This window comes from Acomys russatus, chromosome 32 (genome assembly GCF_903995435.1).
Source record: "Acomys russatus chromosome 32, mAcoRus1.1, whole genome shotgun sequence".
Taxonomy (NCBI): Eukaryota; Metazoa; Chordata; class Mammalia; order Rodentia; family Muridae; genus Acomys; species Acomys russatus.
In genome coordinates, this window is record NC_067168.1 from 49,172,882 (window position 1) to 49,194,559 (window position 21,678).

At 41.5% G+C, this 21,678-nt stretch overlaps 2 protein-coding genes across 2 annotated transcripts; one reads left to right on the forward strand and one right to left on the reverse strand.

Annotated features, from left to right (window-relative positions):
• Positions 1–2,145: 2,145 nt before the first annotated feature.
• Positions 2,146–21,023, reverse strand: Lztfl1 (leucine zipper transcription factor like 1). Its single transcript, XM_051140291.1, has 9 exons — positions 20,963–21,023; positions 19,386–19,510; positions 16,539–16,733; positions 14,920–14,980; positions 13,626–13,697; positions 12,324–12,389; positions 12,160–12,237; positions 3,083–3,259; positions 2,146–2,259 (listed from the first exon to the last, which is right to left on the reverse strand). Exons 1-9 carry the CDS (start codon positions 21,020–21,022, stop codon positions 2,152–2,154), a joined length of 942 nt encoding a protein of 313 aa, XP_050996248.1. The 5' UTR covers position 21,023; the 3' UTR covers positions 2,146–2,151.
• On the forward strand, positions 5,404–5,994 carry LOC127184434 (40S ribosomal protein S8-like). The gene has a single exon (XM_051140823.1). It carries the CDS (start codon positions 5,404–5,406, stop codon positions 5,968–5,970), a length of 567 nt encoding a protein of 188 aa, XP_050996780.1. The 3' UTR covers positions 5,971–5,994.
• Positions 21,024–21,678: the final 655 nt, after the last annotated feature.

Sequence of the window (21,678 nt, forward strand, 5' to 3'; positions counted from 1 at the left end):
GTCCACAAGTGATGGAATGGACTTTTAGAGAGGGAACACAGGGTGGAACTAGAGCCCTCAGTGAAACTGCAGTGATCCAACTACAAATAATGGATGAGAAAAAAACGTGTAGGAAATGTTTGCTTGTTACTGTATTTCCTCTTCTTTTTCAGATTCATTCATCGTCCTAAGATTGCCTTCCCTGTTTTGTTTTGTTTTGTTTTGTTTTGTTTTGTTTTGTTTTGTTTTAGGGACATAACCTAACTATCATTTGTTCCTTTTAGTATTTTAACAAAGCCTACAAAAACCTCACAGTACATTCAAAGCTAATACTAAAAGTTGGAGTGAAAATAACAAAGAGAGGTAAGCTCTTCTCAGTGTAGTCTTACTGGGAATAAATTGCCTATCTGTGGACATAGAAGAGCGCCTCTTAAGGTTGTCCACCTAGGATGTGACGTGTTTGCTTTGAGACACAGGAAAACTTCCTCCATGTTAACATGTGAAGGGAAATGCTTCCCTCCTGAGGTTACTGTCTTGTGAGTTTTATTAATCTCACACCACATCACTGGCCACACACTGCAGGTGTGATGTTTCTAATATTTACATATGCTTGTTTAAGGAAAAGCACACTAATAGAAACATTAAAATCTCTTGAAAATGCCATTTCTCTACACACACACAAACCACAACCCAAAGTCCAAACCTGGAACCTAGTCACTGACTTTATGTTGAGTCAAAGTTTGAAAAAATTCTAATTCACATATAAGCTAAAAGGATATTCTGCAAATAATTATAAAGATTACACATCCATCTGATTTCTAAACTGTGAAGAGTATAGGTTCAATGTGACTGCCCCATGCATAACACAGACCCACAATAAGTCAGGATGTAACCCTGTCTGCATCTCCTTTCACAGGCAGCACTCACGATGGGGAGACGCCAAGGTTAACCGAGGCGTCACTCACTGGAGCTCATGCTCCCTTGTCACTGATTAAAAATGCTAACCATAGTAGAAAGTAAACATACGTCCCACAAGTTTATACAGTTTGATGATCAGACAGAGTAAATTCATTAAGGTTTCATTATTAAAAATAAAAGGTTTATTTGTGCATCTTAATTGCGTGCCTTTCTGTTCAGGGCTGTACAGCATAGATGCTGCCAGCTTCTCTCACAATGGGAGGGTCACTCTCTAACACCAAAGGATGGACAGCTCTTCTTTCCACTCTTTTCTATCATGAAGCAATCTCACTGTCCGAGCAGAGACTGGGGCACTTGACAGCGGTGTTGGGGACAACAGGAAAGAACCATTACACTTTTTTCTCTTCTCAGTTACAGAACTGAAGATAAGAATGTTAGTCCTAATGTTACAGGCAAAGCCTAAACACTAGAAAAAAGGAGAGAACATGACAAAATGCTTCAAATACATGCCTGATGAGGATGAAGACAGCTTGTATGTTCGTGTGCGGCAGGGTTAGACAAAACCTTCAGTCTTTAATCTTCAGACTCGTACCTGGGAAGACAATTTAGAGCACAACGTCATGATCCTTTTCTTCTTGCTGCTGTCATGGCGCAGTGCCTCTGGTGACTGGGCCAGGCACTCCATTCCTGCTCACTTCCCACCCTTAGTGTAGAGAAGCCAGCCTCACCCAAGGCTAGTGTTACGGTGTGGTGACCTGGGGTCTACATCAACTCATCTAAGATGTCCTTAGATTCCAGGCCTGCATCTGGGATTTAGACCTAGGATAGCTTAGTGCAATTACAGCAACCCTCAGATCAACGTGAACAGCTGACATGACTATGGGTTAAGGGCTAGCAAACTCCTCCCAAGACAAATCTAATCTTGAATTCACTTTACAGATGTTTTCCCTGAGAACAAAACCTCAGCTTTAGCTAGGTTTCTATGCAAAGCTACTGATGGCAAAAGTGACCCCAACTAGCAAGGGACACCAGTACCAGGAGAGCAGCACGGAGCATAAATACCTGGCGCTGCCTTGCTGGTGACTGTGTCTGTGCCACTGCCTGCTCATGGATCCCGCTAAGGAACTGAGCACAGTGTGGGAAAAGGTCCAGCTGAGCCTACAAGCAACCCTGTGGACTCCACAGTGGCCAGCCCAGGGTCGGACTCGCTGGTACCAGCAGGCAAGCGGAGAGAGGGACCCCACAGCAGCCAGCTTACTTTGCCAGTCTTTTTCGTAGGTCTTTGATTTGGTCATTCTTTTTGGTGAGAATCTCTTTCATATTTCGATAGGCTGCCGTTTGTTGAAATTTCTTCTCTAACTCCTGCTTTGTAAAAAATGTCAGCCCATTACTAAGAAATGTTAAGGAAAGAACAACAAATGTGATAAAAATACACAGTTTGTTAATTTTCTAACTTCCTTAAAAACATACTTGTATAAAATTAAAACCACCTGAACTTAAAAAAAACCTTCAAATGAGAAGCTAATAAAACAGTACAATTTTCCAAAGTAACAGTGTTAGCAAGTAACTGGATCACATTCTGCCCTAGATATGGGAACTTGTACAACAAACAAACTAAATTTCACTTAAAATATGTACAATATTTTTCTAAACCCACATTTTTCTAAATCCCAAGGAAGAAGGTTTTTGAGAGTCTTTAAAAAAAATCTTTCTTTTCTACTTACATGTATGTGTTTACGATAGTGTGGGTTTATGCAAATGACATTCATGCAAAGAATTGGTATTACAGGCAGTTGTGAGCCAGCTGATGTGAGTGCCGAAAGCCAACCCCATACCATCTGCAAGAGCCATAACCACTGAGCCATCTTTCTAGCTCTTAACTTGAGGACTTTTTAAGTTCCCAGGACTGTGCACACCTGGTAGCACACTTGCCTAGTACTCATGGAGGGCAGAGGCAGGATGTGGAGGAGGAAGAGAGCAGTTTATCGATTATCACAAAGATGGGAGAAGGTGAGTGGCCAGAAATGATAGCTCTGCAGAACATACACTGGCTAAAACGCAGGACAGAAATAATCTGCCCACCCTGAAACTGTCCAGCATTTATCTAGTCACGTTTGTCCTCTCCACCGTATGCCTCAGATAATCAGACATGAGCAGGTGAAATCCTTCAATACGTGCCCCTGACCTTCTCAGCCATGCTCAGCTGCTCCTGGACTCTGAGCAGGTCATGTTTGGCTGCTGCTAGGTTCTCCTCCAAAGACTTCTGGTTTTCTGTCTTGTCATTAAGTGTCTTCTGAAATTCACTCCGAAGAGCTGCAACTGTGTTTTCCAAGTCATCCAAGTCTTGGGCCTTTATAAAATCCTATGAAAAATAAATACACAAGTATAATTTCTCTTGACCCACTAAATAACAATTGTTTTAAAACAGTTACCCAACAACCAAGGAGAGAAAGAGTAATGGTGTGCTGTGTGCACACATAGCTTTTCTCATCAGTCTGGGCAAGTGCCAGCCCCAGCAGGGGTGCCAAGTAGGCTCAGTCGAGCCTCAGCCTTGGTGTCCACATAGCAGATACTCAGTAGTCACTGTATTATAAGTATAGAAAACAGGATTTTTTAACTGCTTGAATTTCAGTTAAAAAATGAACTAGACAGAGATGAGATCTTACTTGACAGTTGTGTGTACCAGAGTTGGAATGACAAATCATTTGGAAAAGGGTGAGTGGGGGCGAGGCAGAGTTTCCTACAAATCCAGCTGGCCCCAAACTTGCTTTGTAGCCAGAGATTACCTTGAACACCTACCCTCCGGCATACACCCTCTCAGGTGCTGGGATGATAAGCAGGCAGCAGCATGCCTGGTGTATGCGGTACCAGGGATCAAACCCAGGGCTTTGTGCTCACTAAGCAAGCGTTTAGTAAACTGAGCTGTATCCTAGCCCCCTGACAAATCATTCTGAAAAGCTAAATTAAAAAAACAAACTTTTCTCACTCTTCACTCCAACTTTTCTGGACTTAATTCTTTGTCCTGTAGCAGCCTATTTTCTTTCCCACCACACCTCCATTTCTTGGGTCTGCCTTTTGGTGCGGACCCCAGTCCCCTGGTCTTTCACGCTGCCATCTCAGCTTTTCCTCCTGGTCCATCTCCATTCCTTCATGTTACCCTCACCTACAGAAGCACTCCACGTGCTTAGGACAGAGTGGGCAGTAGCAAACAAAGAACGGAATACCCACCCAACAAAGACACAACCAGATATCTGCACCAAGAAACCCTGCAAACACCTTCACTGCAGATGCCTAAGTCTCAGCACAAAACCACAAACATGAACATGTGCCTCCTCCAGTCCCCAGGAAAGCTTGGTAACAGGACCCGAGCAACACAAGACAAGGGCTTCACAATAGCAACAGGAATCTGTTCAATGACCCTAAGGAAGACATAATACTTAATGAAGACAGTGAAAACACAAATGGGTGAATGAAATAATAAAAACATTTCAAGGCATGAACATAGAAACAGAATCACTAAAGAAAATTCAAACCAAGCCGGGCATGGTGGCACACACCTTTAATCTCAGCACTCAGGGAGACAGAGGCAGAGGGTCTCTGTAAGCTGAAGGCCAGCCTGGTCTACAAACTGAGTTCAGGACAGCCAAGGCTACACAGAAAACCCCTGTCTCAAAAAGCAAAGACAAAACAACCAAACAAATCAAACTAAGAACTTCACAGATTATAAAACATGGACAAAAGAATTTCAGGTCTTAAAGACAAGATAAAAGAAAATGATAGTTTAGTCAAAGAAAATGTTAAATCTTAAAAAAAAATCCACGTACAAAATAGCCAGGAAATCCAGGACACTGATAAAAACCAAAAAGCAAAAACTAAATCTGGGGCTGAAGAGATGGCTCAGAAGTTAAGAGCACTGGCTGCTCATCCAGACGCTCTGAGTTCAATTCCCAGAAACTGCGTGGTGGCTCACGACCATCTGTAATAGGAGCTGATGCCTCTTCTGTCATGAAGGCACACATGGAAATACGTATAATACATATACATAAAATACAAATATAAATAAATAAGTAGATCTTTTCTTTCTTAAAGAAAAGATCAAATCTGCAATAATAAGGACAGGAGAAAAAGAAGCGACTCAGATCAAAGTTACATAAACTATTTTTAACAAAATCATGGGTGAAAATTCCCCCAATCTAAAGAAAGAGGTGCTTATCAGGATAAGAAACATACAGAGCACCAGATGTATAGGACCAGAAAATAAATTCCCCACAACACATAAAAATCAAAACACTGGGGGCTGGAGAGATGGCTCAGAGGATAAGAGCACTGAGTGCTCTTCCACAGGTCCTGAGTTCGATTCCCAGCAACCACATGGTGGCTCACAACCATCTACAGTGAGATCTGGTGCCCTCTTCTGGCTTGCAGGCAAAACACTGTATACATAATAAATAAATCTTAAAAAAAAAAAAAAAAAAAAAAAAAGCTCTTTCCAGCCAGCGCCGAGCGATGGGCATCTCTCGGGACAACTGGCACAAGCGCCGCAAGACCGGGGGTAAGATTGGCCCTCGTCGCACACACACGGTCCGAGTTCGAGGAGGCACTAAGAAGTACCGTGCCCTGAGACTGGATGTGGGGAACTTCTCCTGGGGCTCTGAGTGCTGTACTCGGAAAACAAGGATCATTGATGTGGTCTACAACGCATCCAGTAACGAGCTTGTGCGCACCAAGACCCTGGTGAAGACCTGCATCGTGCTCACTGACAGCACCCCGAGCCGACAGTGGTACGAGTCCCACTGCGCACTATCCCGGGGCCACAAGAAGGGGGCCAAGCTGACTCCTGAGGAGGAAGAGATTTTAAACAAAAGACGATCAAAGAAAATTCAGAAGAAATACGATGAGAGGAAAAAGAACGCCAAAATCAGCAGCCTTCTGGAGGAGCAGTTCCAGCAGGGCAAGCTTCTTGCCTGTATCGCCTCAAGACCAGGCCAGTGCGGCAGAGCGGACGGCTATGTGCTAGAGGGCGAGGAGCTGGAGTTCTACCTGAGGAAGATCAAAGCCCGGAAAGGCAAATAAACCATTCCTAGCTCATATAATAAAGGTGTTTATTGTTCTTTTAAAAAACAAAACACTAAAGGTACAGAAGAAAAGATACTAAAATCTGCAAGAGAAAAAGACCAAGTCACATATAAAGGCAAGGCCATTTGAGCACCACCACCTGACTTTTCAATGGAGACTCTGAAAACCAGAAGGGCCTGGACAGTTCTACAAACTCTTAGAAACTACAGATGCCAGCCTAGACTACTATACCCAGTAAAACTGTCAAAATCATAATTGACAGAAAGAAAAATATTCCACAAAAGAACCAAATTTAAGTGATCTACCAATCTAGTTCTACAGAATGGACTGTAATGAAAACTTGAGTCTGGGAAGAATAAGTTAAAAAAAAAAAAAAGCAAATAAATAATCCCAGAACAGTAAATTTAAAAAATGGAAAACCCATATCACAACAAGAAAATAACAGGAATCAATAGATACATAGATACTGCTCATTAATAACTCAGTATTAGTGGTCTCAATTCACCAATAAAAAGACACAGACTGGCTGGGCAGTGGTGGCACACATCTTTAATCCCAGGACTTGACTTGAGAGGCAGAGGCAGGCAAGTTCCAGGATAGCCAGGGCTACACAGAGAAACCTTGTCTTAAAAAAAAAGAAAAGACACAGAAAAACAGACTGAATTAAAAAACAGGATCCATCTCACCATCAAGGATAGACATCACCCCAGGATAAAAGTATAGACAAAGGTACTCTAAGCAAATGGACCCAAGAAAGCAAGAAGGTTATAGCCATTTTACTATCTGATAAAATAGACGTCAAACCAAAACTAGTCAGAAGTGATAGGGAACTACACTAAATACCCGTTAAGGAAAAACCCACCAAGAGGATATTATAATTCTAAACATTTATGCACCAAATACAAGGGCATTCAGCTCATAAAAGAAAGACTGCTACAGCTAAAATCCATATTAACCCTTATACTGCAATAGTGGGTGACTTAGCCCACTCCTGCCAACAGACCGATCATTCAGACAAAATACATCATAAACCAAATGGCTTTAGTAGACATCTACAGAGCATCCTACTGAATCACTATAGAGTATACTTTCTTCTCAGCAGCTCATGGAACTTTCTCCAGAACTGACCATGTACTAGTTTCAACAGATATAAGAAAATTTAAATAGCACCCCATATCCTATCTGACCACCGTGGATTAAAGCTGGCTATCAACAGCAACAGAAACAACAGAAACTCATGGGAACTGCACAACTCACTACTAAATGAAAAAAATGGGTCAAGATAGAAATCAAAATGGAAAATAAAAACTTTTAAAATTGAATGAAAATGAAAACATAGCATACCCAAACCTATGGGATACAATGAAGGCAGTTCTATGGGCAATTCATAGCACCAAGTGCCTACATTAAAAAAAAAAAAACTAAACAGATCTCATATTTGAAAGATCTAGAACGAGAAGAAATTATATAGAATAGAAACAAAACAATACAATACAAAGAACCAATGAAGCAAAGAAGTGGTTCGCATGCATGCAAGCACACACCAGGACAGCTAAAACAACCCTAAATAATAAAAGAACTGTTAGAGGCATCACCATCTCAGATTTTAGGTTTTATTACAGAGCTGTAATGATAAAATTGCATGGTGTGGCAACAAACACACGGATCAGTGGAGTCAAGTTGAAGACCCAGACATAACCATCCTATAGACATCTGATTTTTGACAAAGAAGTCAAAACCACACACTGGAGAGAAGAGAGCATCATCAACAAATGGTGCTGGTCAAACTGGATGGCTGCACGCAGAAGAATTCAAGTAGAACCACACTTATCACCCTGCACAGAACCCAGTCTCAAACGGTTCAGGGGCCTCAGTACAAGGCTAGATACACTGAGTCTGACAGAAGAGTAAGCACGGAATAGTAGTCTTGAACTCACTGGCACAGGAGGAGAGAGCTTCTGAACAGGACACTGACAGAACAGGCAACAAGACTAACAATTAACATATGGGGCCTCATGAAACGGAAAAGCTCCTGTAGGGCAGAAGACACCAGCATTTGTACAAAATGGCAGGTTACAGAATGAGAAAAAACTTTTGTCAATTATACACCAATAGAGAATTAGTATTCAAAATAGATAAAAGACTAAAATAACCCTGACCAATAAAACAAGTAACCTAATTTTAAAAGTGAGGTATACAACTAAGCATAGAGTTCCCAGAAGATGCAAAACCAGTGACTGAGAAAACACATAAAGAAATGTTCTACATGCTCAGCCATCAGGGAAATACAAACTGCAATCACTTGAGAGTTCATCTTACCCCAGGCAGAATGGCCAAGATCAATAAAGCAAATGACATCACAGGCTGCCAAAGATGTGGGAACACTTACTGCTGCTGGGAGTGCAAACTTGTCCGGCCACTATGGAACCAGTGTGGTGGCTCTTCAGGAGATTGGAAACAGAGCCACCTCAAGCTCCAGCTGTCCCACCCTCGGGCATATACCCAAAGGACTCTGCATCCTACTACAAAAACACTTGCTCATCCGTGTTGATTGCTGCTCTACTCATAATCGCCAGAAACTAGAAACAGCTTACACGTCCATCAGCTGATGAATGGACAATGAAAATGTAGTGCATTTACATAACAGGGTATTAGTCAGCTTTAAGAAAAATGATTTTTATGAATTTCACAGGTAAATGGTAGAAATAGGAAAAAAAAAATCATCCTGAGTAAGGTAAAGAAACAGACTCCAAAAACCAAACATTGTATGTTTTCTCTCATATGTGAATATTAGGTTTTAAACTGGTGGTTTTTGTTTTGGTTTTGTATCTTGCTATAATAAAAATAATCAGAGCTTAGGTACCTAGCAAGGGACTACAGGGGAAGTGAGGATCTCTCAAAGAAGAGGAAGTAGAATACTATGGGGAGAAAAAGGAAAACTAGAACAGGAGGATTAAACAGGGAGGACATGGGAGAGAGGGGGAAGGCGGGAACATGGGAGGACACTAACACTAAAGGCCATTAGCGGAGCCACTGGACACTACTAGGGCAGAAGCTTCCTAAAAATACATATATGAATGGAGTCACCAAACAATAGGGAGAGACTGTTCCAACTAGACGTCTTATGCCAATAGGCAAAACCTCCAGAGCCAGGAGTGAGTTACATCTTGTTGAGCTGTTGGCCCCTCCAAGTACCTCAGGCTCCTGCCCAAGCCGTGATTCACTCTCCACAATCTAATGGTGAGGCCTTGCTGCTGAAGGCAGCACTCACCTACGTCACTGAACTTGGAGAAGCTGAGCTGGTGCCTATTAGAAGCTTCAAGCCTACTGACTAGCACTCACAGGACTGGAAAGTACTCTGCACCTACTGAAGGAGAAAAATATCAGTGCCTCACTCTCACCCAGCTATGAACCCTGAGACCTATAACAGTAACTGCCTGCAGGACACTCAGGTACAACAGTCACACAAATGTTACAGGAGTAACCAACCACTTTTTTATTAGACTGAAGGCCCACTCCATGAAATGGAACCCATACCAGACACTGCTAAAGTGGCCAAGAACCCAAGACTAGCTAGATCACAGACCGAGGGAAAAACTTAATAGCATTGCTCTGTTAAAGGAACAAAGCAATAAAATGGCATTGTGCTATACTCAGATAAGTCTCCTTAATCCAATCAGAGAAGCTACTCCTTGCAGTAGATGGGAATTAGCACAAAGAGCCACAACTGGACAATGTGCAGAGAGAGAGAGAGAGAGAGAGAGAGAGGCGTTGGAGCACTCAGTCCTCAATGAGATGTTTTCATCAAAACCCTCCCCTTAAAGCCAGAGAGCTACGCATCACAGAAGGAAGACAGACTTTAAGAGCTCGAAGTGAGGGGTGACGCCGGTCAAGCGTCTTTCAGACACAGCAGGCCTGATACACATATGAGGCACAGGGACTGTGGAATCACGTATGACCTGTACAGGTTAAGCCAGGCAGTGTCCCAGCACTGAGAAGGGGAAGCAGACATGGGATGTGATCCCGAACCAGGAAGAAACCTGCAATTGATTTGTTCTGGCAAAGGGAAAATCAGTTTGCTCTAACGGAGCCGGTTCTGGGTACATCCACCACACACTTCAGGGTAGGCCCATGCCCAGAAGTAACTGCCTAAAACAAAATGAACTCAGTATTATTTTGTGGACTTTTTGTTTTATTTTTCTTTGTTTTGACATTTTTTTCTTATTGTTCTTTTGATTGTTTGTTTTGATCTTCCTTTTTGTGTTTTGTGAAGTGTGTGTGTGTTTCTTTTTTTATTTTGAAAGATAACAAAGTGGAGTGAGTCAGGGTTGACTTGGGAGGAATTAGGGGAAGAGAAAGCATGATCAATATACAGGGTGTGGATATTTTCAACTTAAAAATGAACTAAAAAGAATTTTGAATAAGGAGGAAAACCATAGTAAAGATTTGGAATTCTTCAAATTGATATATAGGTGGGCTACTACATAGTTCCAAGTTCCAGTCAAGCTAGAAACAGTGAGATTTTTCTCTCAAAAGAACAAATAGTGTAGGTGTAAAAATAAGATTAGTCACATTCATATAAAAATTTATAGGTATGGTTTAATTATTATTCAAGAAACTATAATAGAGAACATTATAAGAGTTTCTAAATCCACAAGGTTTTAAGTTTTTTTTCTGTTGAGTTACATATAATTCTGCATAATTTAACAACTGCAGCACCAATCTTACATCTGATCTTGATTTTGACTGGGTTAAACTCGTGGCAGAAAAAAAGATGGCATTGATACCACAGAAAAAGGGCCTACACTTGCTCAATATGGGGATGAAGCAGTGTCTTCAACAAAAATGAAACAATACTTGACTTTTAAAAATATTTAGTCTAGCTGGGTGACATGGCGCACGCCTTTAATCTCTGCACTCGGGAGTCAAAGGCAGGTGGATTTCTGTGAGTTCGAGGCCAGCTTGGTCTACAAAGCAAGTCCAGAACAACCAGCACTACAAGAGAAACCCTTGTTTCTAGATTTTTTGTTTTTAGATTCTAAAAAGCTCTTTCAATTAGTAGAGGCATGTATCCACTTTGCTTTTGTATCAAATGGTAAGCTTGAAGCAAAACTCCAAGTGGTTTAAAAATAAATTCATTACCAAAAAATGTTTGTAAATGCTTAACTTTTAAGAAATTATAAAGTTGTTCTAGAACATTCACCTATTTTTCTCCTAGCAATATAAGAAATATCACGTCAGTAAGTATCTACAGATAAAATCATGTCTGAGACTCACTTTAAAAAGATAGCTGAACAGAAGATGGTAGAAGCAGGAGCGAGCCAGGCCGCGTGCCTGGTGACCGCGAAACTGAGTCCTGGGGTCCTGGGCTCAGTATACTACGCTCTGTATTTCTGCACATTTGAATTTGTTCAGAGAATAAAGTTTAACAAAAATCTAAGGAAGTCTGGAGATATAACTCAGTGTGAGAGTGCTGGCCTAGCATGTATAAGCTTTGGGCATTCCATAAGAAGATAAGAAATAATTATGTTAGAAATGAAAAAAAACATACAGAGGTAGATTTGGGGATTATTTAGCACACTAGATTATTATTATTACCATTATTTACAATGACAACCGTAGAAAAGACAGTTCTGCACTGAAAATTCACATAGATGGCTTTGCTCACATAAAATCACAATACCCGTCACACTCAGTGGAGGACTCCAGGAGAAGCAATGATCCACTGCTGGACTCCCAGCAGGTGGGGCAATTGTCAGCTACTCTCAGGTAGGCTTGCAGATGTCACTGTATCCTACAGCGTGCTGGGTACAAATGAAGGCCATAACCAATAAATTCCTCGCACTGTCACCTCACCCAAGGAAAACTCAACATTCAGAATAAAACTCAAATGTAAATTTTCCCTCTCGATTATAACTAGGTATAAAAGGGAAAGGAGAAAAAACTAAACAATAATAAATCTACCTGCTTGTTGTTAAGATCTCTAGTGCACACTAGTTCTGTAAACTGTGCCTCTTCCCTGGAAAATGGATATAGGGTGGCGTTTCTGAGCCAGGGCATTGATGTAGACAGCAATGGCATTCGGCGGGGAGAATGACGGGGCAGACAGAGTATGTGGAACAGTGATTATGACTAAAGTTTGTGTTCTCTGCAGAAGATGTGGAAGAGACAGCTAAATTGTTTTACCTGTTGATTTCCTTGGTCAAGCTGTAAATCTTGAAGTGCTCTTTCCAACTTTGACTTCTCATCCAGAGCATGTATAGCCTATAATCAAATGTAAGCAGAATACACTCAATTTTTCCTCCCTAGGTTAAGTCCTCAATAACTATACTGAAGGATTTCTCAGTTACCTGTATTTCAATGGTTTTCAGCCTTGACTTTAATTTCTCATTCTCTTCTTGAAGTCTTAAAATTTCCTTTGTGGGTAAATTAAAATATTATTATTACTATCATTTTAAAGATTTATTTTATTGTTATGTGTATGACTGTTCTGCCTGACAGATGACGGCATCAGATACTCTGGAACTGGAGCTACAGGTGGCCATGAGCCACCATGTGGGTGCTAAGAGCCAACCTGGGCTCTCCACAAGAGCAACAAGCGCTCTTAACCACTGAGCCCTCTCTCTAGCCCCAAATTTTATTATTTTAACCAAAATATGTTTAATACTTGAAATGATCATTACTTGTTTCACTTAAAAAATAATTAAAATTATACAATTGCTCAAAAATCCGAATGCCCTGGCTAGGAGTAAAAATCCTACTTTCACAAAGCCTGGCTCAACCCCATAGCTATGAGCCAAGTTTAGCTCTACAACCTACAGTTGCGTTTCTCTCAGAAACACTTTTTCTTCTTCGGTTCTGTTTTCAGCCATTCTCCTTGCTTGACATCTCTCACCTAGCTTTCTGATTGTGCAGCTTGGGCATATTCTTGGCTACACTGCTGCCAACCCCAAAAATACCTTCATCAGTCAGCATCCAGTGTTCAAGCTCCTGAATGGCTCTGAGCTGAGACCAAAAGCCTTGGTCCTTCTGCAGTTCTGACGTAAGCAGCACCCACCTGACCAGTCTGCTCGCACTTTACTCCTATACATGCTGTACCCTGGAGCAGCTGCTCTGTTCTCCTGCCTAGCAGACCCCGTTAACTTAGCCTGTCTTCATCTGTAAGACGCTCTTCTTTCTTGCACGCTGCCACCCACAGACCCCATTAGTGCTCTCATATCTGCTTCTGGAAATGCCAGTTCCAACTTTCCAATGAAATGAGCACAGTTTGAGACGCATGAGGAGCACACTGCCTTTGATACAACGACATGAACATGTGTAACGAATGCCAAGAACATAGGAGTTGAGAAAGACCTCTTTGTGCTGGTAATTTCTATAAGCATTTAAAGAAACCTATACATTATTGTGGATTACAAATTTCAAATGCATACCAGAAAAACATGGTTCAAAATTCCATGCCCTGTACTTTACTGTAAAAAAACTTATCAGTCACTTCAAACTCTACAAAGCAAGCATGCCCTGTTCTGGTCACTGGGTTCCATTCAGTAAAATTGTCAAAGACTATTTCTCTTACCCTAGCATTGTTTTCAGGAACGGGAGAAGAAGAAGGCACAGCAAGGTTTTCCCATTTCTCAACATAATGAGAATATTACCTGGTTTAGCAGTTCTGTTGTTCCTCCTTCATTAATTGGAACAAGTTTCGGCTTTGTGATATCTATCATGGGCTGTAACAAAGTGAATGAACCAATCTAAAATCAGTAAAGCAAGAACCGTCATGAAACACTGCACTTTCTAAGTGGAAGACATAATCTACCACCCCACCCCCAGGCCCTCAGCTCCACAGGTGCAACGCCTCTTGTTGGGCTTTGTCTGTTATGTCCAGGCCTCTGCTGTGCCCTGTGGAGCTCAATGTATGACAGAAAAATGAACCCTCCTTCTTCATCTTTTATTAATACAAGTGGAAAGGAGGGAGACAGGGACCTCAGAGCCAAACTCGCCTAGGACTGGGATTTTCATCTGTGGTAGCTGAAAATGATTTCTGCATCAATTTTATATTATGAAGCTGTAATGGCTGAGAAAGTACATATGAATAATAACTTAGCACAGATTTTTGGGTATTTTACTAGCATGAACTAAAAGTAAGAATCCATGTCCTTTGACCCAAAATTTCTTAGTCAGAAATATACTCCAAAACAGTTATTGGAAAATGTTTGTGTGTCTGTACATGGATTCACCTCAGGAGTGGTTAGCTCCCTGCCACGGGGGACTATTTATGATTTATGGTGTATCTAGTAAGTGACATCACAGCACAGAATTGTTCAGAAAGACTACCAGAATGTCCCCACCTCCTGTCTAGGGTAACCTGCCTACGGCACACAGCCAGGAAGCAGGGTCACGATGTAGCCACAGACCTGGTCACATGGATGTGTGTGCTCGGCACCAGCTGAATGAAGGGGAAGGGACTCAGACTGTGCATGTTGTACATCAAAACAGACAAAACAGCTTTTCAGTTACTTCTACAACCTTTAACCTTTGTCTGTAAAATAGATATGGGAAGCTGAGGAAATGCCTCAGTGGAAAAGGCACTTAGCACTTAGCACACAAATGTGAGAACTTAGGTTTGGATTCCTGATACTCATATAAAAACCAGGAAGGCATGGTAACCTGTCTGTAACCTCTGGGCTCCGCAGGCAGAAACAAGGATTCGTACAGAGAGCTGAATTGGTGGCCTCTGAATTTAGTAAAGTCTCTGCCTCAGTAAATAAAGTGGAAAGTGATCAAAGAAGATACACAGCACCAACATCTGGCCTCTAACACAGAAGCACACACATATGCACTGGCAGCTGTACTACACACGTGCACTCACACATATACAAACAGGCATGTACACATATGCATAACCACACATGCAAAAATAAATATGGACTTAGAAACACTAAAAATTACCTTTTTATTCGAAGATGTAATTTCTGCCTTTTCAAATTCAGCAACTTGTTCTAATAATTCTCTGTAGAATAAAAGCTAATTTAAGAGAATATTCATTGACAATAGACTTCTGGCAAACAAAAGAATAAAAAAAAATTTCACAAGACCCAACCTATCACACACTAGGGAGATGAGCATAAAATTGTATAAAACTGATATTTAGGGGGCTGGAGAGATGGCTCAGAGCTTAGGAGCACTGGCTGCTCTTCCAAAGGTCCTGAGTTCAATTCCCAGCAACCACATGGTGGCTCACAAGCATCTACCCTGAGATCTGGCGCCCTCTTCTGGCCTGCAGGTGCACATGCAGGCAGAGCATCGTATACATAATAAATAAATCTTTTTTTAAAAAACCTTGATATTTAATCACAAATGGTTGAGAATCTCACACCCCTGTGAGCAAATCTGAACTATGTACAGCCCGTGGTACTTTGTACTTGGTAGGTGTAGGACATTGTAGTAAGACATAAGCAGCAATGCCAGTGCACATGGGAATGCCATTTGTATTTCTCTTTATTTCTGAAGTGCAGCACAATTTTTCTATTATACAATATTCACTGTTACCTAAGAAGAATCTGATTTGTAATAGAGTTTTCTTGGGTACAAAATTACTCCACAGTATCTACTGAGCAAGAATACTGGCATATTCCATGCAAAGACAGATGGTGTGCGCAAGCACCTGATGGGTGTGTGGCTACACAGATCATTCTTATGCAAACGTCAGCAGCACTCCGTATTTGCTCACCAGTCATCTACTGAGAAAACTGACAGTTGCAGAATCCAAGTGAACGTCACTCCCTGCTGAGACTGTCCTCCGCACCGTTCATCGTTTTCCACTTGAGGAGAGACTGTTTGGAGAACAACTCCCAGGACCTGACTGTGAGCCCTTCTTTACTTCTGGCATGGTTTTGTCTGTCTGTCTGTCTGTTTTAAGATAGTGTCTTACTGTTTAGCCCCAAACATCTTGACCTCAGAGTCTGTCTACCTCTGCCTCCCTAGTGTTGAAATTAAAGGTGTGAACCATGATGACCAACTGGAATGCTATTTCTTTCTTTCTTTCTTTTTTTTTTTGGAATGCTATTTCTTAGAACCAACTTCATGGATCTTACTAGAGTTTTTGAATTTATGAGCTTTTCAATACTGTAGAGCTTTTAAGCCTTTTATAGTTTACATTTCCTAAGTGTACGATTTCAAATGCAGTTATCTAGATACAAATTTGCTGTTAGTCTGAACGGATGGAAGTGACACTTCACTACAGCTTCAGCTGTCCTGCTCTTCACTCTTTAACAGATCTATGTACCAAGACTACGGTAGCACTAATCATGACACCAGAGATGCTGAAAGGAATAATTACTTTAAATAGACTGAAGAGCAGCTTCACGTAGCTGTACCTAAGAACTGTGGAAACAGAGCATCTTTAAGAGCAGTGGAGTGCTCCTCAAGAGATCACCTAGTGACTGTACCTTGCTGCCACTCTACCCACAATGCCTCACACTCCAGCCCAGGAAAGAATTATCAGTTATTTGCTAATTTTTAAGATCATGGTTGGGCCTCTATATCTCAACTGCAGGTGCAAACTTTACCTGTTTTCAAGCTCAGAGATGTCTGTCTGTAGCTTTAGGTACCACTTCTCAGCTTGGGAGAAGAGCTGCCGCAGGAGCAGGACGTTGGTGTAGGCTGTGTTGATGAGCTCGGACTCCACCTCACTGTGCACCACAGCCTGCAGCCCATTCAGGACTTCTGAAACCTCATCCAGGGTGAATGGCTCCTCCACCAGCCTGAAAGCAGTATGACCTCATTGGCTAACTACTCACGGGCACAACTTAAAAAATACAACTAAAATAAATAAACCCACATAATGACGTTTAAAGAATTAAAGATTACAGGAAAAACTCTCCGGGAGAGATTTATTAAAATTATTAGATTGTGGATAATTCTTCAAATATTTTCATTTTAAAATACAACTACATGATGAGAAATATCCCCTAAACCTTCACCTACTCTTATAACTTTTCAATATTATTGTTTTGCTTTATACTCCTCTAAATTAGTCTTACTATATTTAGCAATTTAAAAAGTTACTTAGAATACATACCTTCTCCATTTTGTTACTTTTCTAGCATTTTAGTAATCATATGAATTACTTAAATGTTAGTAAATGCCTGTGAGATATAACTGCAGTTATATATTAATTTTCTTAACAGTCTAGAAACACATAAAAAATACTAGCATCTTAAAGTACCACTATGACACCATAAAAGTGAATGTCTCCATCAGTAGCAGCATAAAAAACTGTTCTCACTGGAGACACATGGATTGGGAAGGAATTTCAACCCAGGGGAATGAGCCATCGTCCTCAACTGTCACAGGGCCGGGAGGGCAGCTGCACTGCAGTGACTAAGCCTAGCAATTCCAGCAGAGATGACCAACAGAGTCCTTAAGGAATCCTGTGGACAGCTACTAGTCTCAAGGACAGGGTTACAGTAGCACAGTTTTTGTTTATTCCAGCTTTGCCCTCAGACTTTCAGCCTCACCTTTCCTTCTTCCAAAATCAAGAGTCAGTTACATTTAGTCTTAGCACAATTGTACTCAAGTTAACAGTAAGTACTTTTAGCACAGTTACATTTCACTAAGTAGTATTTAACATATAATTTTTTAACATCATCTAATTAGAAGAATTTAGCCATTCTTAAAAATACTTTAATTTCATAAACTCTTTATTAAAATGTTCATGTTTTCTACATTCTTTAATAGACTATATCATAACTGTGCCAGTTACATTGTTTTCATCCACTGGGACCACCACATCACCACATTAGGTTAACTGCTTGAACAGACACTAGTTCAAGGCTGATGGCCTCCACAACAGCTATAGACAACCTAGAGACCTGTTCTACTTACATGGGACTTGACATTAACTACTTTCTTTTGTTGGTTCATCAAAACTTACCAACTTTTGTTTCAAATCAACTAATGGTTTGGTGGTACCTTCTCCTAATTCTTCCATATGAACGGCATAGGTTCATACCTGCCATATCATATGGCTCTACTCTCTTAAGAAATTAAAGTTGGGCTAAAGAGACGGTTCAGAAGTTAAGAGCACTGGCTGCTCTTCCAGAGGTCCTGAGTTCAATTCCCAGCACCCACATGGTGGCTCACAACCATCTATAATGAGATCTGATGCCCTCTTTTGGCACGCAGGCATACATGCAGGCAGAGTACTGTATACATAATAAATAAATAAATCTGAAAGAAAGAAAGAAAGAAATTAAAGTTGAAGTTAGGCGGGCGCAGTGGCGCACACCTGTAATCCCAGCATTCAGGGAGGCAGAGGTAGGAGGATCTCTATGAGTTTGAGGTCAGCCTGGTTTACAAAGTAAATCAAGGAAAACCAAAGCTACACAGAGAAACCCTGTCTCAAAAAACCAACAAACTAACCAACAAACCAACAACAACAACAACAACAACAACAACAAAAAAAACAAAAAAAAAACCAAAAAACAAACCAAAACAAAAAATCCCCCCAAAACAGGAAGAAATTAAAGTTACAGACCTTTATGAATTTAAGCTTTCTAAGAGTTTATCCGACACTTCCAGTGTGTAATGATTATCATGTGCATGTCTAACAACAGACTGTTGCTGCCGCTCCGTCCCACTCCATGCCACGCCACAACTATTCTGTAATTTCACAAGTCTGTGGAATTTAGTGGAGCTCCTCTCAGTGACCAATGTGATTCCTGTACTAGCATCCCTATACCAGCTACAAGAAAGAATCCATACGTTTATGATTTCTTAATCAGAATTTAACTTTATCCACTTAGGACCCTTTCTTTCTTGACAAATTTTCACAAGAACCAGTATACACTCACTGCTTTATCCACTAAAACCCTTTCTTTCTTGACAACACGAACCTGGCATACACTTAGTGATTTTTTTTTTTTTAAAGAAAGTCAACCCAGCAACTGAAATAGCAATTTAAAAAATTTTAATTTTAATGCTCTTAACACAAGAGACTCTAGAGATATACTAATTTGAAACTTACCTGCTAAGGAACGACAGTAAGAAAATATAAGTCTTTGTTATAATTAAAACATTATGCTTATGTAAGAGCAGAATACCTACATACACAGTAAAATCACTGCAGCTCAAAGCATAGTCTAAGCCAAAGAGCTCCAGGCAGCTTGTCCTGGTGTTGGGTGGTGTGAGACCCAGGCAGTGCATTCAGACTCGGGGCTGCAGTGACGTCGCATGATAAGACACTGGCAAAGGCTGCCAGAACACTTCAAAGTCATTTTGCATTTAATTATGACTAATTTTTAGTGAATGCATTTTTAGAAACCTTTTACTACTGCCAAATTTTCAAGGGATCTGCATTCATTCAGTTCTATGACACACAGCTTTAAGAAGGTAGGCCTAAGGTCTCTTGATACCTGCTCTCCTTGAGGTCTTGAAAGCAGGAGTCTACCGTTTTAAGTCTCAGGCCTCTTTTTGAACGAGCAAACCGCATGTAATTAATGACTTCGTTTTGATGATGCTCATTTAGGCCCAACTCTGCCTGAAAAAGAGAACTGGTTAGGCCAAAGGGTACGACAAAAGAACTAATGATGAAAATAAACAGGAGTCTGTTGGTCCAGGTGCAGTGGCACAGGCCTAAATCTCAGCACTTGGCAGGGGAGGGTGGATCTCTGTGAGTATAGACAAGCCTGATCTACATAGTGAGCGTCAGAACAGCCAGGGTTACACGGAAAGACCCTGTCTCAAATAAATAAATAAATAAATATAACAACAGCAACAACAATGATGACAATGACGCCGGGACGATGTGCTGTCCTAACTGCTAGGTGTCTATCAGGTTGCCTTCTCTTCCTACCTACCCAGCTAGAAACTTCCCTGTAGTCACATGACTACTCAGGAACAGAAGTAATCCAAAGAGGTGAGGGGATATTTTTCAAAGACATAGGCTATGGGGTATACCTTATTCCTTGTCATTGTCAGTTTCTCTGAACGTAGGCATATTGCTTTTATGCCCCAGGGCTGAAGAACAGAAAGACGAAAGAGCCCTCTCACCTCCTGGGGCAGCAGTGACCTGCTCAGATGACTGTTACATGAGAGGAAAATAAACAGCCACATTCTTTAGTACATGGATTTTCAGATCTCTATCATGGAAAAGTAACCTTACCAAATATAGCCTTAACAAGTGTATGTGGTTTGAAATTAGCCCCTTGTCTTTGTTATAAGCCAGACACTGTTTTAAATTAACCCAGATCAGGAAGCTGCACAGGTAACTGCAGCTCTCAGACTGATCAGAGAAGTTTCTCTGTGCAATGGATAGTGGTTAATGCAGAAACCACAACTGTTCAGTGCACAGAATAAGCAGCCTTGGTCACACCCCTCCCCCAGGCTCACACACTGTCACTGAAGGGGACCAAGGGGACAGATCAGTGAGGACCAGATCAAAACCGCGTCTTTTAGACATGACAGGGTTGCTGGGCTAGGAATTCACAACCGTGTTGCTTGCACAACCCAGGCCAATCAACAACCTGGCATGGGAGTAGGGACGGCCTTAGGAGATCCCACTCCTAGCGGGGGAGTTACAGCCAGCTGATGACTTATTAGGGGGTGGAGAGTCAGTTTAAGTGTGGCCCATGGTAGGTTATGGTCTTCCACGCTCATGAGTATATGGGCAGCAGAAACTGGACTGGGTAGGTTTAAAACAAAACAAAACAGGAGACAGAAAGTGCAAGATAAATTTGGAAGGAGCCAGGAGGGCTAAATATGATTTTAAATATATTGTATGCATGTATGACATCTTTAAAGGATAAAAATATTTTTTAAAAAAGTTTGGTTAGCAGCCTATTGCTAAAAATTTTTTATTTTATGTGCATTGTTTGATGGATCATTTTGCCAACTCTTGTATAACTTTCAGTTTACTAATGAATAACCGACACCTGATTCCCAAGTGTTAGTTATCCAACTGACATAAAAGAGCAAGAACGCAAGCGCTAACCTTTGTGACACCACCAGCATCGTGTTCTCTGTTTTCTGAAATCAAGAGTAGCAGGACCATTTCTAAGCTCAGGATTGATTAGCTAACGGTCTGTTTTGTTCAGATGCGTACAAAGTGAGGGCTTCCTATGAGTTCTGATGGCTGCGCTATGCCAGCAGGCCATGCGAGCTTCACCCCAAGTCACTTCAGCCCCTTTTCCTTCAACCTCACCGCCGGGCTTCTATCTATGTACAACTATTTAAATACGCAAGCTGTTGGGTGAACTGGTGTCTGCTTTTCAGTCCTACCTGCCTTGAGCTAAGCCCCGAACTCTAACACAGCGCTCCATTCTAGCCCAAAGGTCCTCCCGGGTCCAAACAAAGAAATTACCACTCCTATTTAATCAGCTGCAAAACAAGGTGCTTCAGATAGCCAGATTCAACCAAGTCCACAGAGAAAGTTGGGATCTGCCCGGAAATGTCGACACTGGCGCGTGTGTGCCTGCCAGGGCTCCCGGGACCACAGCTAAGGGTGCGGTGACCAGGCCGGAGAAAGGCTTCGGCGAGGGTGACCTCACCGCGGCTCGGCCGACGTCATCCCTTCCCCTGCGAGGCCCGGGCGGTGAGGCCCAGCTGGTCGTTCGCCCGCGACGTGGACACTCACCATGGCCGTGGCCGGATCCGACAGGAAACAGGGGCCTGACCAAAGTGGGTTGTTTAGAAGCCGCGGGTTGCCAA

Excerpts from the sequence above, each read along its gene's own strand:
- Lztfl1 (XM_051140291.1), bottom strand. The coding sequence starts at position 21,022 with ATGGTCCTGCTACTCTTGATTTCAGAAAACAGAGAACACGATGCTGGT. Across the intron at positions 19,511-20,962 it reads ATGCTGGTGGTGTCACAAAG|GCAGAGTTGGGCCTAAATGA; the intron begins GTTAGCGCTTGC and ends TCTCTTTTTCAG. Across the intron at positions 2,260-3,082 it reads AGCTGAGCATGGCTGAGAAG|GAGTTAGAGAAGAAATTTCA; the intron begins GTCAGGGGCACG and ends TTTACAAAGCAG.
- LOC127184434 (XM_051140823.1), top strand. The coding sequence starts at position 5,404 with ATGGGCATCTCTCGGGACAACTGGCACAAGCGCCGCAAGACCGGGGGT.